This window comes from Sander vitreus, chromosome 3, assembly GCF_031162955.1.
Source record: "Sander vitreus isolate 19-12246 chromosome 3, sanVit1, whole genome shotgun sequence".
Classification (NCBI taxonomy): Eukaryota; Metazoa; Chordata; class Actinopteri; order Perciformes; family Percidae; genus Sander; species Sander vitreus.
In genome coordinates, this window is record NC_135857.1 from 17,958,402 (window position 1) to 17,972,467 (window position 14,066).

General features: G+C 40.9%; 1 protein-coding gene across 4 annotated transcripts in view; it reads right to left on the reverse strand.

Annotated features, from left to right (window-relative positions):
- relt (RELT TNF receptor) overlaps nucleotides 1-14,066 on the reverse strand; it is a 29,547-nt gene that overhangs the window by 6,404 nt on the left and 9,077 nt on the right. For all 4 annotated transcript variants that reach the window (XM_078246325.1, XM_078246322.1, XM_078246323.1 and 1 more), the window contains exons 2-6: nucleotides 6,251-6,325; nucleotides 5,993-6,085; nucleotides 5,071-5,255; nucleotides 4,632-4,684; nucleotides 4,247-4,501 (exon numbers count right to left, since the gene is read on the reverse strand). In XM_078246325.1, coding sequence (XP_078102451.1) covers nucleotides 4,247-4,501; nucleotides 4,632-4,684; nucleotides 5,071-5,255; nucleotides 5,993-6,085; nucleotides 6,251-6,292 — 628 coding nt within the window. In that variant the 5' untranslated portion in view covers nucleotides 6,293-6,325. The remainder of the gene's footprint in view (nucleotides 1-4,246; nucleotides 4,502-4,631; nucleotides 4,685-5,070; nucleotides 5,256-5,992; nucleotides 6,086-6,250; nucleotides 6,326-14,066) is intronic.

The window sequence follows — 14,066 nt, forward strand, 5'->3', positions numbered from 1 at the left end:
ATGCATGTACTGAAAAATACTATGCAGCTTTTTGTAGAGAATTTTTACCAGTTTTTGTCTGCTGTAAAAATTATTTGGTATTTTCCATATCTGATATTTAACATATGTAAGTGAATACCTGAAAAATAGTAAGCAGACCTTGAGTAAGGATTGCTTTGTCAAACCATATGGTAAAATATGTGGAATATGTACATTCCTTAGATTTTTGGAATACATTCTTGAAGATCAATGGCATGTATTTCAAACTGTCCAATATGAATTTTACTGTAATATATAAACTTATATTTTGTATATTTCAATGCACAGTAAGTTCCTTATGCTTTTAAAATCACTTTGACAGCAGCTACTTCACTCACAGATAGAGACAGAGTGAGCGCAGTTCACACAGTTCACACAGTGCATGTCACTGCTAGGATATTGTGCCCCAGTGCACGATGGGACTGATAAGGATGGATGTGGATGACTGAACAGCAAAGAATAGATATGCCTCCATGGCAACACCCCCCCGACCATCCCATAATAGCACAGCACATTGAGGCAGCTGAGAGGAAAGGGATGAGGGCGCAGGGGGCTCCAGAATAGCTCACTCAGCAAATCACACTCCATTCAGCACTGTTGAATCCCACAAGGCTCTGTGTGTGTGTGTGTGTGTGTGTGTGTGTGTGTGTGTGTGTGTGTGTGTGTGTGTGTACCAGACCCCCCCCCCCAATGCCAGGTGACTGTGTGTATCTGGTTGTTAAAGAGTAAAATGTGACTATGTGCGTGTCTCTCTTGCATAAGCAGTGTCAGGCTGTTGTTGGGACATAACAATAGCCGTGTCTCCACAGTGGCTGTTGGCTGTGGCTGTTGCTATGCGAGGAGAACGGCATCCATTTCACAGTGAGGCACTCATCCTCTTCTATTTATTCCTTCAACAGAGTCAGACCCATGTTCAATGTTTCAGTGTCAGTCACATTAAGTCACCAGTCAGTCACCTTGTTTTCAGATGAGTTTCAATTTGGTCAGTTCAATGTTTGAGCTTCAGAATAAAAAAGATTTTAAAAAAAAAACGGTAAGAGATAAAACTGTTTAAATGCAGCAGTCCTGCATGTGGAGCTAACTGAAAATGAAAACTGCAGCAGCTAAACTCTACCTTTCTACTCTGTCCTTGTGGCTGAGAAAGCTGAGTTATCACAAAGTTGCAGCTTTGACTCCAGCTCACGGCATTTCTTGTCCTTGTTTCTTCCCTTCAACTTTCCTGTCACTGCACTTTCCAACAAGTCAAACTTTTCTCTGTCTGCAGCTCTGCGTAGCCAGAGTTACTTCTGCAGTCTGATTTTAGCCCTGCCAAGCTACGCTTGCTGTATTTCCTCATGGCTGTTCCCCTTGAGTCGAGATGATGAGAAAAGTGCTGGAGTAAGAACTGTACTTAACCTTAGCCTTAACCTTAGCCCAGGACAGACAGACAGACAGATAGGCAGCACACTGCAACAAGGATAGTTACATAACAACAAGAGAGGGGAAGAGGGAGAGAGATAAAGTTTTCCCATGCAGCATTCACAGCTTCTACTGCCCTCTGATCATTCTTTTGTTCCTAACTGTTTTACCTGCTGTCTTTTATTTCCTTACATTACCCACTTTTTGGCATCTTTACTAACTTTATTTTGCATATCATCCTCTCGCTTGTCCTTTATGTGTCTCTCTCACACATGCAGATATAAATAGCTTATCACTGCACCACTGCATCATCTGTGCTCAAAGCTGTACAGGAGGAGAGAAAGGGAGAAGCTGAGAGTGAAGGAGGTGATAAGGTACCCCAGTAGCTGTGGCTTGGTTCAAATGGAAACCGTTAAACGTAAGCATAGATTTACACAAAGGTTGAAATCGTGCTTTTAGATTATTCAACGTGATGAAATATCAATACGCTATTGTTATCTGCATAATATCCTAAATTGTTGTAAATGAAAATCATTCATTTTGAATCAATCAATCATTCAGTCAGTCAAACTCACATTAAGACAAACAACTTGTCATGTTAGTTTTAGGTTTCATACATCATTTCAGAGCAGATAAAAAAAAATGGGATAGAAGAAAATAAAGGAAGAAGAACAAAGCAGAGAGAAACAAGGAGATACAGAGAAGGAGAGGAGAGAGGAGAAAGAAAGAGGAGACATAAACCATGAGGTGAGGACCCGATTGAATTATTAAGCTGGCTGGAAAAGGAGAGAAGGATGGATAGTGTCATGTTCATATGAGAAGAGGGAGGCGGGTGTGGGGGGGGGAATAGGATGAATGAACAAAGACTATAAGGACAGAGTGGGGGGATGGGGGTTCAGGAAGTTTCTCTTTGGGTGCAGGGACGTCTTAAGTTTCACAACAAAGTGCTCGGAGAGGAAGCGACCAAGATTACGCTGCAAACAAAAGGCAAAGACTGTTGCTCTGACCTCTGTCTGTCCTGAAATCACATCTTTACACAGGCTTTCTTTCAAATATATGAGCAGAGATGGGATGTTTGAGGAGTTTTTGACATTTTGCATGCATTTCATTTTTAGGCCAGATTTTCTGCTAGTGAAACAGATGTAACAATAATACTTATCATGCAATCCGATCTGCTGGCCCTGGCTCACTAAATCTACTACACAGACAGAGCTGCATGTGCTTTAAAGGCTTGGTGACACAATAGAGAAGCTCTCATCTTTGAAGACACAAATTACGTTGGTGGTTGTGGCTGAAATGTTAGGGAACGGAAGCTAAAAACAACCTAGGTACTCAAAGAAAAAGAGTAATATTCTCCCTGTAATCAACAACAATGAACTAGCAAACTACTGTAGACGTCCTCAATTAGCTCATTGTATCAAGAAACATTCAAGTGTGAGTATTTGTAACTGTGAAATGAAAGAGGCAGGTTCAGCCAACCAAGGGGTGCACAGAGATAAAACATAACATTAATCATCTAATCTAACTCTCTGCAGGAAAGCAAATAAGCATATATACCAGTAGGCTACCAACTATTGCTTTAGGCTATGCCCACTTTTTGCATGAGGCTTTTGAAGTGAAGCTTTGCAATGGTTGCTGAATTCAATGTACTCTCTCTGACTCATATTTGGAGTTTGTGCAACCATAAATAAGTACAAACACCTCATAGCAGACATAATTTAACAAAATCTCATGGAAACGTACCAGGAACACTTCATTGTGCGTCCTGTCCCACAGTTTAAAAAAGCTGCTCCAATCAATGCTATAGCAGATGGTGTACACCTTGTGACTCAAGGGTTTTACCTGTTATACAAGCATGAAAACCACACAGGTACAGTACATACAGGACATACAGGAAATATGGGTGTAGCCCACTTTTCCCATCGTGTGCACGGCAATGTAGGTCTATACAGAAAGTATAAATGGTGTCTGCTTCACCATCCAGTTTAAACCAGATGTTATGACTGCCACAGGTGACTTGTCACCTTACAAGAACAGAAGTCTATTTGGGTCAAAGGCTGCAGTACTCCAGGACAGGACAATATACCACTCTTCACTATTACAAAGGACAGGGATAAAGAGCACTCATGTTACTCTGAGACTGTGAAAAGCACAGAGAACGGGGTGCGGTAACTCAATACTTGTTTTATTGCTTGGTCCTTCTGTGTCTCTCTTTATTTCTCTCTCTAAGCTCTCTTTAGTTTTTCCATGTATTTATCTTAATATCTCTTTCGGTTAATACCACCCTCATCCCTCTGTCTTTCTTTCCTCGTTTGCACTCCCCCGCCTCCCCCACTTTTACTTATTTCTGTATTTACCCAAGTCAGTTTCCTTCTGACGTCAGTAGGGCAAGAGAGTTCATGGGAATGTCCCCCCCCCTTTTCAGATAGTAAAATTACGAGAATAAAAATGCATGTTTGGAAAAACACAGCATGCATGACATGTAATGACCCCTGCAAGGTCAAAGTTTAAAGACATAGAAAAGCCTCCCATATAGGCTTGCGTGCAGTCACATCACAGAGATACATGGACTGTGGCTGCACACAAAGAAACTGCCCTTTGGGCTTGGCTTTGCCCTGACTCCTGACAACACTTAACCACATCTTCTGCATGCGTGTGTGCTAATTCGGCATTTTTATGGGCGAACGTGACAACAACCTGAACATAAATGCTAGTTTCAGTAATCACGCCCCCTGCTACTTTCTATCTTTAACTCTTTTTTTTGGAACTTTTTCTTCTCTTTTTTCATTGCCGGTCTTTTTTGCAATTACTGTCATTTCATCTCTCTCACCTTCTTTTTGCGGTGTGGCAGTTTCTTCATCCCCTCCCTCCTTGTCAGCAGTGCAGCGGTATCCCTTCTTCTTCAGGATGTTGCAAATGAGGATACCCAACAGGCCCATCACGCAGAAAATGGGCACCAAAGCAAAGACGGCGTACTCTGCCGTCTTCTCCTCAGCGCTGCGCACCACTGTGCCGTTGACCGGCCCTCCTGCACCGCTGGATGGACCTTTACCCACTGTACGCACCGTTCTGACATGCAAAGATGCTGAGAGAGATGAGAATAAGAAGAAACAGAGGAGGGAAAAGAGAGCAGGATGTAAGAGCGTGGTCTTATCGCCAAAAAAAAATGATAAATGTGAATTTAATGAGCAGCATGTGTGCAGGATCATGCTTACTTTTCACACACAGACTTTGGGTGGAAACTTCCCCTGTGGCAGTGGAGTGAAACCTGAAAATAGAAAAAGAAAGAAGAGAAAGGAACGTAATTAGAGAGATGGACAGAGACAAAAAAATGGGAGGACCATTCTACAGTGAATGAATGAATCAGCGGTTTTAGCCTATGGCACATTATGTCCTATGGTGCTTGATGTTGCCTGCCCATTGTTGTGAATGACGTAATGTGTGTGTGTGTGTGTGTGTGTGTGTGTGTGTGTGTGTGTGTGTGTGTGTGTGTGTGTGTGTGTGTCTTCTTGTTTTCTTGAAACAGAGAAAATGACGGGCCTTAATTTAGAACAAATAAAAGTTTACGGGGTATATGTTGGAGCATATACCCCGTAATCACTTTCAATGTCAATGCTACAGTTTCATTGAACTGTGCAGAATACTAGGCCTTACCCAGGCAGACAGTCCCCACAGACACCATCTGAGATCGCAGTACCAGGGGTTGCAACCTTACGGCCAAGGATCTTGCAGGATGCATGTGGGCGGCAAAGTTCAGAGTCAAAAGCGTCTGAAAAGGTTCTTGTCGGGCACAACTGACATTGCACTTCCTCTGTTGGACTTTGGATCTGCCCACAGGCCTGGCAAGAAAGAAAACACTTTTTAACTCAAGCAAAACAGGCTGCAAAAAACCAAATTAGGCATCTATCTGGTGCTATTAAAGGGTTAGAGTCTTTGCGTTACTGGAATTATTAAAAAAATACATTTTCTTTAAACGTTCACTTAGCTACATATACTGGCCAACAAAGGTAAATACAGATATCTTAGTGACGAATGATAGTTGTGTTGTGTTAGTAACAGCATGTGATCTGCAACAACTTCATAAATACAACTTGCAACAAAAGAGAAACATAACACACCTTGACAAAAATCCTCCTTTTGTTTAAAAAGCAATCTCATAAAAGTTTTCCCTCATTTAAAAGTGAATCAAATAACTTTGTTTATGTTGACTGTGGTGACCCTAAACAGAAATTGTAAGCTAAGACAGGAAAATAAACTCCAGATCTCTGGCCATAGGCTTTATATATACAGGTAGGTGGTGGGAATAAACTTGTCACCAGTGAATCACAACAAATTAATTTGCTTACATACTGCAAATAAAAATGCATACATGCATTCAACATTTGGCTGTAGCTGACTATGTCACAAGGTATTTGTACTCTTTGTCCTATATTTCTTGAAGCTCTACATTTTACAGAATAAGGAGAAATATACCTTGCTGTACATTTATAACAGGTAGGAAGGGGAAGATAACATGGGGTGAAAGTGTTTTCTAGTGTCTAGGGGGACAGATAAAATACTTATAAGGTGGTCTCACCTTGGAAGGCTCCTGGCCAGCAGGGCATTGCAGACACCCACATCCTTCCCCCCACCGACACTGCACTGCTGCAGTCCCACCACAGCCAAACACCTGGAAAACACACACACACACACACACACACACACACACACACACACAAGCTCATGAGTCAGTGGAGGTTTGCAGTAAAATTGTGATGATTTTGCATGATGTGCATGCCACTTTATAAGGAGCACAACCTTTTTATTGCATAAACACACAGATGCACATATTTACCGTGAGAAGGACGAGAGCTGAGCAGTAAAGGTGGTTCCTCATCTTCTTCAATGTATTCTTCTATGTTCATATGATCTAAAGGAGATAGGAGACAGGGGAGACAAAACAGTTCAGAAAAAGGGTTAATCACATTTTAAAACATGGTCAGGTTCACTTAAATATGGGTTTTTCATGTGCATAATATAAATCAAAATCAGTCAACACAACTGCCCTTTTTGCAAACACAACTTTTTAACCTTTTTAGTGCCAAGAAGCTTTTTCTGGTCACATGTGGATGAACACACAACATATCACAAGACAACATAATTGGTGACATTACAATACTTCTGTCTCTCTCACACACACACACACACACAAGCATGCCCACTCACACAAAACCACACATGCTCATGGCGAAAAACACCTGAGTCATTTTTTGCAACTTATGCGGAGCGCAGTGACTCGAGTGACAGGCAGGTAAGGAGCGGTTGTAAATGATGTAAATAACATTTAACATGAATCAGGTTCTTCTTATGACCAGGAGTGAATGAACTAAGGCTTTGCTGTGGCTATTTTTGGTTCATAGACACTTGCAATTCATGCTACAACACATTAATTTGCCAACACATGCTGGCTTTCTCAACGCTTGGCATTAGCTGTGCCTCGGAGGAGTATTTCATGATATTTAGGTAAGTTAGAAAAACAAAGTCTTTTGATTGTTTAATGTCATAAAAACTAAGTGATATCATGATAGAGAAGACAAACACATGAAGAAATGAGGATGGTTGTACTGCTTTATTTTGCAGTGGAAAAATTCTTCTTTGATCTAGGATGTGTTACAGCAAAACAATATTGTCATCTCTAAAGTTAGCAATTTGCGATCAGAAAAAATTTGACGACTGCTTTTAAAATAGCATAACTTCCTACAGTGGCTATCCGTATGTACACAGAACAAGTGGTCAGCAAGGCATTTATTAATGCTCTTTACTTTTGTTTCTATATAACTTTGCGAACTAAGAATGAATGATTTTCAACCTGAGGTCAATTATCAACGAGATATTCCTGGGTCCATTTATAGCATCCCGTCACTTACACTGGCTTACTTTTACATTTGAGTTTCCACTGCTTAATGTAACATGCCAAAATCATGTTGTGTGAACATATGATATTTTGTCACATTAACTGTGGTCTGTCAGCATACAGCAGGTTATTTGTGGTGAAGATTTTACTTTCAAAATTATAGACATGACAAACTCACACAACATAAAATGCATTCTTAGCACTTATCACACTGCACAACTTAAGTCGTCATGATCATGATCATATTAGACAGCCAGATATGGCAAATATGTTTTTTTCTCTATACTTTTCTCCCGAGAGGAGAAAAAGTAGCGGACAGACTGGCTGGTCACAAATAGGCTTGTACAACAGCCACTGACCAAAAGCGAAAACATAACAGGCATTTGAAATATGTCAAACAAAAACAAGAATGACTAAGATTGAGTGAATAAGGATGAGAGGAAGAAGGACGGAAGAAAAGATGAGAAAGTAAATGAGAACAAAGAAACAGATGGAGAAGATGGAGAAAGACATTACGGCTAAGATAGAGATTAAGAAAGAATACGAGACAGAACAAGAAAATGGGAGAGAAAGGAGAAAGACATGAGCAGCATACTTACCCCAGACTTGCAGCTGATTGACACAGTTGCCGTGGCAACTCAGCGAGGATGCTGTGTATGCAGCTACAAATGCTGAGTCAGGACCAAACTCAAATCTAACTGTCTTACAGCTGTCTAAGAACAACACAAGCACTTGATAAAAGTCCTATTTAGAGCTACCTGGACAAGTATCTCAAAAAAGACTACTGGATTGTATAAAGAGAAAATTAAGATTACAATGTGAAATTATATAAAGTTCTAACTGTGAGACAGAATTAACACTAAAATGCAATTCAAGAAGTCAGAGAAGATTCAAGTCTAGTGCAACTGAATGGGAAATTCAATGTACCTGCCTGTGTCTTATACTGTCATTCTGACCACAGACACACCCCTGATATCCTTAGGACATGCCCCTTCTATCACGGCAAAAACATGTGTGTGTGTGTGTGTGTGTGTGTGTGTGTGTGTGTGTGTGTGTGGGGGTGTGAGGCCACTTTAATGCAACTCCTTACTTTTGACCACACAGCAAAACATGTTTTAAACATTAGTTAGCAAGCAAATTGACTATTCTCCCTCAAACCCATTCATTCTCTCCCTGTGTGCACATACACCTATACAGCATATCCCTAGTGTGTATGTGCAGTAGTTGTGTGGCGAATGCCTTAACATATGTATATATCTTTGTTTACAAATGATCTGTGCATTAATTTATAGTTGCAGGTGACACACATACAAAGTATATCCACACACACACAGACACAGACACACACACACACATAAATGGTATGCCATAACATCCAGCCAGCACCAAACTGTGCCTTACACAAACAAGAAAGTAAAAAATGTAACGAGTTTATGATTTTGGTCAGTCAAGGCCCTCATGCCAATGACAGGCTACTGAAGCATAATTTCAGGGAGAAAGATAAAGCGAGGACAGAAAAACCATTGGTCAAAAACACGGTCGAAGGGCTGATAGAGCTGTAAAGGAGAAGAGAGAGGGAGAGAGGGAGGGATGGAAAGAGGAGAAAGTGGCAGGGAGTGAGATTTGCTAAAACTTCAGCCTGATAGCATAATATATATAGAAGCATTTGTTAAAATGCCATACAGACCAGAGCAAGAGGCTAATTACAAGTCATACACGTGCACATACAAATGCACATGCACCCACACACGCACAACACACAAAAAAGGAAAAAATGATCAATAAAACGACAATGATAGAGAGAGCAAAACAAAAATGGGACCTACAATTAAGTACCTCTGTTTTTGGAAAGTGTCAAGTAACAAATTGGACAGGGGTTAGAGGGGTTGAGGAATGTTGGTTTCCCACAAAGAATCTCGCTTGACCTCCAGAAGTGCAGTGACCGAAACGAGTGCACTTAAACTCCAGCAGAGCAAGGTGATGAATGCGTGATGAATGCATGTAATCCAAAATCATTAGCATACAGCAGACTGACTTCACATTTGACCTGTTCAAATAGCCCTAACCCTTGTGCACTTCTAAAAGTCATTTGTACATGCAACGATGTTGGTTAATGAGAAATCATTCTGGAAATGTGGACCAGCAGTTTGCCAACCATTCCCCCTGCATGCTATACATAGGAAAACAGCAGTAATTGTATGCAACAGCAACACATGCAGTGAAAATGTGCTTGAAATAAAATGCACATGAAAGCATGTCCAAAAAGGTTGTTCAAAACATGCCAGCTTCCTGACCACTATTGTCAGAAGTCAGCCCTTCACAGCCAAGCGTTCCAAGCCAACATTGTCTGTGTGTGATGCATTTGAATTTCAATCCAGTTTAAACCCAACCGTTTGAGGTTTTCCCCACAAACCCACTACAGAAGTGACCGCCACACGTGGAACTTCCACTGGACCTACATGGCACACATGCACCCATCCTTCTCTTCCTTCAGTCCATCCATGGCAAAGTGCTGCTGGGACCAACAGCAGTGCAGAATTCTCCATCATCTTTTAAAGGAATAGTTCCACATTTTTGGAAATATGCTTTTTCGTGAGACGAGAAGATTGCTTAGCTTAATAACTGGAAGCAGGGGAAAAGAGCTAGATTCTTTGATTCAAAATGTAACAAAATCCACCAACCAGCACCTGTGAAGCTCAAAAATGGCCCCACACCTTGTCCCCCCCATAAATCACAAAAAAAAACAGAAAATCAGTAAACTCTGTTCGAGGTGCTGGTAGGTAAATTTTGATTACCTTTGGACAGAGCCAGGCTACCTGTTGCCTTTTTTCCAGTCTTAATGCTAAGCTAGGCTAACTGGTTGCTAGCTGGAATTTCATATTCAAGGTACAGGCATGAGTGTGGGATCGATCTTTTCATTTAACTCTCAACAAGAAAGCGAATATGTGTTTTTCCAAAATGTCAAACTATTGCTTTAAGACATCTTTGACTCCTTATTCATCTGCCAAAAGTCCCTTCATTCACCACAGTTTATAACTACCTTTAAGATTACTGTAAGTCTGAGCACTAATTTTTACCTAGTGCGAGTGACGTTGAGTAATGTTATCATATTTGTGGCTTGGATGTGTTTTATAATGGAGCAGGAAATCGTAACCATATACTGTAGTCCACATTAAACCTAAAAGATCTTTCAAAACAGAAGCACTAAACAATTAGAAAAGATCAATTTAGACTCAACTTAATCCCTGTCAAGGAAACAGCAGGTCTTTGCCTGTTTGCTGTAACTTTTGTGCCCCACATCCTTGAACTCTCATACTTTTCCACATGCTCTTTCTACCTCTCAGTCAATCCCATAATTGCATTTTATTGTTTGCATGTTTCCTTTTTCATAACCCGGCTTGCTTCAAGCCTATGTCGGCCATGTGCTTTGGTTTGAAGGCTGCAGTCAGATAGATGTGTAAGTAGGAGTAAAGCGAGACAGAAAGAAAGTGAGAGAACGGTACAGACACAGAGAAAGAGAAGACAGAAGCGTAGGAAGGCCAGGATATGACAGGATATTAACACCTCTCAGAATATCCCAGTGTACACGACAAAGAAGCCAAAAGACACCAACACACACGATTGCTTGGTCATTTTATGTGAAAACAACAAAACAGAATAAAAAAATTCAAAAACACCTCAAAGGAAAAAGAGAAGAGCGTGACGACTTTTTCAAAACTGTAAAACAGTAATTACCCAAAACCCTCAGTGCTGTTGTTTGACACATTCAAATAACAAGTCACAGCAACATCAGATGACCAGTCACATTTTCTGTTTTGTTAAGGGGACCTAAAAATAGCAATAATAAAGAAGTAATGGCAAAGGCATGACAAAAACATGGACATTATTCTATGCTGTGGTGGTTTTTGGGGCAAGGACCGGAGTCACAGCGAATGTGCAAAAGCTTTTTCTGGCACCTTGATGTCATGCAGCAGCTGAGCTGAGAAATCCTACTGGATGAAGCCGAGAAGGAAAAAAGAAACCACAAAAGAGGAAACACAAGAATGAGTGGAACACCTTGCCTTTCAGTGTGAGGTGACTGAGCGACAAGAGAGATCAAGGGTAAAGCAGGGTCAAGCTGCCATGTTACTGGCTTCCAAACGCTGAGACGTGTGTGTAGTAGTACACATGATTCAGATTAGACATGAGACTAGGGTTGGGCATCGTTTGGATTTTAACAATTCTGATTCCAATTCCGATTCTTCTTTTCGATTCCGGTTCTTATCGAGTCTCGATTCCGATTCTTTGAGTTGAAACGGGTCACATGCCTATTTTCACAAATAAGAGGAAAGTTTTATTTTGATTCAATGGTGGTTTGCAGTTTTACAGGGCTTTTTCAACGTAAAATCTGAATCAGAAAGGGTTTTATTGCCAAGTACGTTTTTTAACACATACAAGGAATTTGTTTTGGTGTTGTTGGTGCACGTCACACATTCTCTAGATGGAATATTAAACAATGTAAGTATAGGTATAAACAATATAAGTATACGTACACAGTATGTATTAAATTAAAAATAAAGAATAAATAAAGATATAAATAAAAAATAAAGAGCAAAGAGCATTACAGCAGAGAGAGAACAGTGGCATGAAGAGCCAGGGGCGGAGAGTCAGGGTGGGATCCGGGCCTTGTTAATAAGGCTAGTGGCGGAGGGGAAAAAGCTGTTCATGTGACGTGAGGTTTTGGTCCTGATGGACCTCAGCCTCCTGCCAGAGGGGAGTGTCTCAAAGAGTTTGTGTCCGGGGTGGGAGGGGCCAAAATAAAGCCACACTAGAGCGCCGCTTACTGTGCTCCAAGGCTGCAACACAACAAGTGCCTGACCACTTCGGAAACCAAAACTTGCGCATATTAAATTGGGAAGCAATGATTGGATTTGAAACCAAATCCTCTAAATGATTCCAAACGAATCCAATAAGGAAACGTTTCTACTGGAGAATAATTTTTGAAACGATTCCAAGTAGGAATCGGTCCTCGATGATCAATCCTACATGAGACTCTGCAATGACCCTTTTTTTTAAAGCCACCATGTACTTTAGTGTCAAGTCTACAGGCACAAAATATGTCAGTCATGCTTACAGATCTGCCATATTCAAGTTACACCTCTGTAAACAAATTCTAATGATAAAACAGTAAGCAAGGAGCCATATCTATGAGTCTGCAATCATTTTAATGTAATTGTGGTTTAAGCAATTGCTCTTTCTTGTTGCAGTCTCAAACTTAATTGCATTGGGTTTTCACACTTTTACTTTGCTTTCAGAAGTTCAGGAAGCCATCCCAGATGTGTTATGTGAATGCAGCATATGAGTGGATATTTGGCATATAGGCTCTGACCTTGTCAATTACTGCAAGTTAACACTGAGCTCAATACAGCAGAGTGACAAGGATTACCTTTGCTGCAGGGAAACCTTGAATCTGAGGCTAGACGGATGCTGGGGTGGGAGTGGGGCTTTTAAAATTCCATGTTTAGCAGCAGTATTTGCAAACTTGCAATGCAGGCATTATGCAGTGCATTGACAGCTTCTTGGTCAAACTCAACAAAGCACATCTTAATCTTTCCTGAACCTTGATCAAATAGTTTTACTTGCCTAACCCTAACCAAAACGCATTTGTAGTTGGAACTTCGCTACGTCATAAAACATACTGTTGTACTCAGTGAAGTATGTCATATATTGAATGCAGTGGCAGCAGTTGTTTGCCCAAACTGGCTTTCAGGCTTTGCTCGATCAGACAGCTATAGTAAAACTTTATCAAAACTTATATAAAAATCTCGCTAAAAAAACTCTTTATTATGAAGTTAAGCCTGCCCATAGACAAGGTCAGGTTTACAGTTTTCTGCCACACAGGAGTAAACTCAACTTACTTGCTGTGTCATGGTAGCCTGGATGCCAGCCAAACTTAGCCCCGCCCACAACATTTGAGGTCGGGAAGTTCGGTCTGGACTTGATCCGTTGTGGACCAACTATGCTCGAACCAGAGCTGTTCGGACCAATCAAATTGTCAGGGCGGGCTTTATACGATGATGACGGATCAACAGTAACGCAATCAAACACGTCACCAAAGAGTGCTATGGTTGAACAACAAAGATGGCTGCCATCTCGTCTGTTATAGAAGATATCGACAGCACATTCATTTTAAAAGAGGAACAGAAAACCGCGATCACGTATGTATACACATTGACACACCCGTCCGCACGACACGGAAACTGCCGCCTCTGCCTTTGCTTTGTCGAAGCCTGCCTTTGACTTGCAGCTTCTGTGACGTCTGTCTCCGTTGCTCTGATTGGTTGTAGGTCTATCCAATTGAGTGCAGAGGCATTTTCTTTCCTGGTTCGGTTGAAACACGCCCCATAATCACAGCCCAATGGAGCAGTATCAGACTCATATTCTGACTAGAATCTGAGTATGACGACATCAGGCTAGTGTCATGGTATTATTTGAATGCTATGAATAATGATGACAGTGCACATAATCCTCACCTTTTTCAAACCAACTACTGAGTTTAAATGTGTTTATCAATTGCTCTGCAGGTGTGGCGATGCATCGCCAGAGAAGGACAGAGAGGTTCAAAGAATTACTTTCTTCTCTGCAGTTTGAGAAATCCTTTATTTTAGGCTCATAGCCCTTTAAAAAATAATTAAATTATTGACACATTGCTCGACACAGGGCTGTTTTTCTTAATTCCTGAAGAGTCTAACCTCATGGCAAAGCCATTAAACTCTTG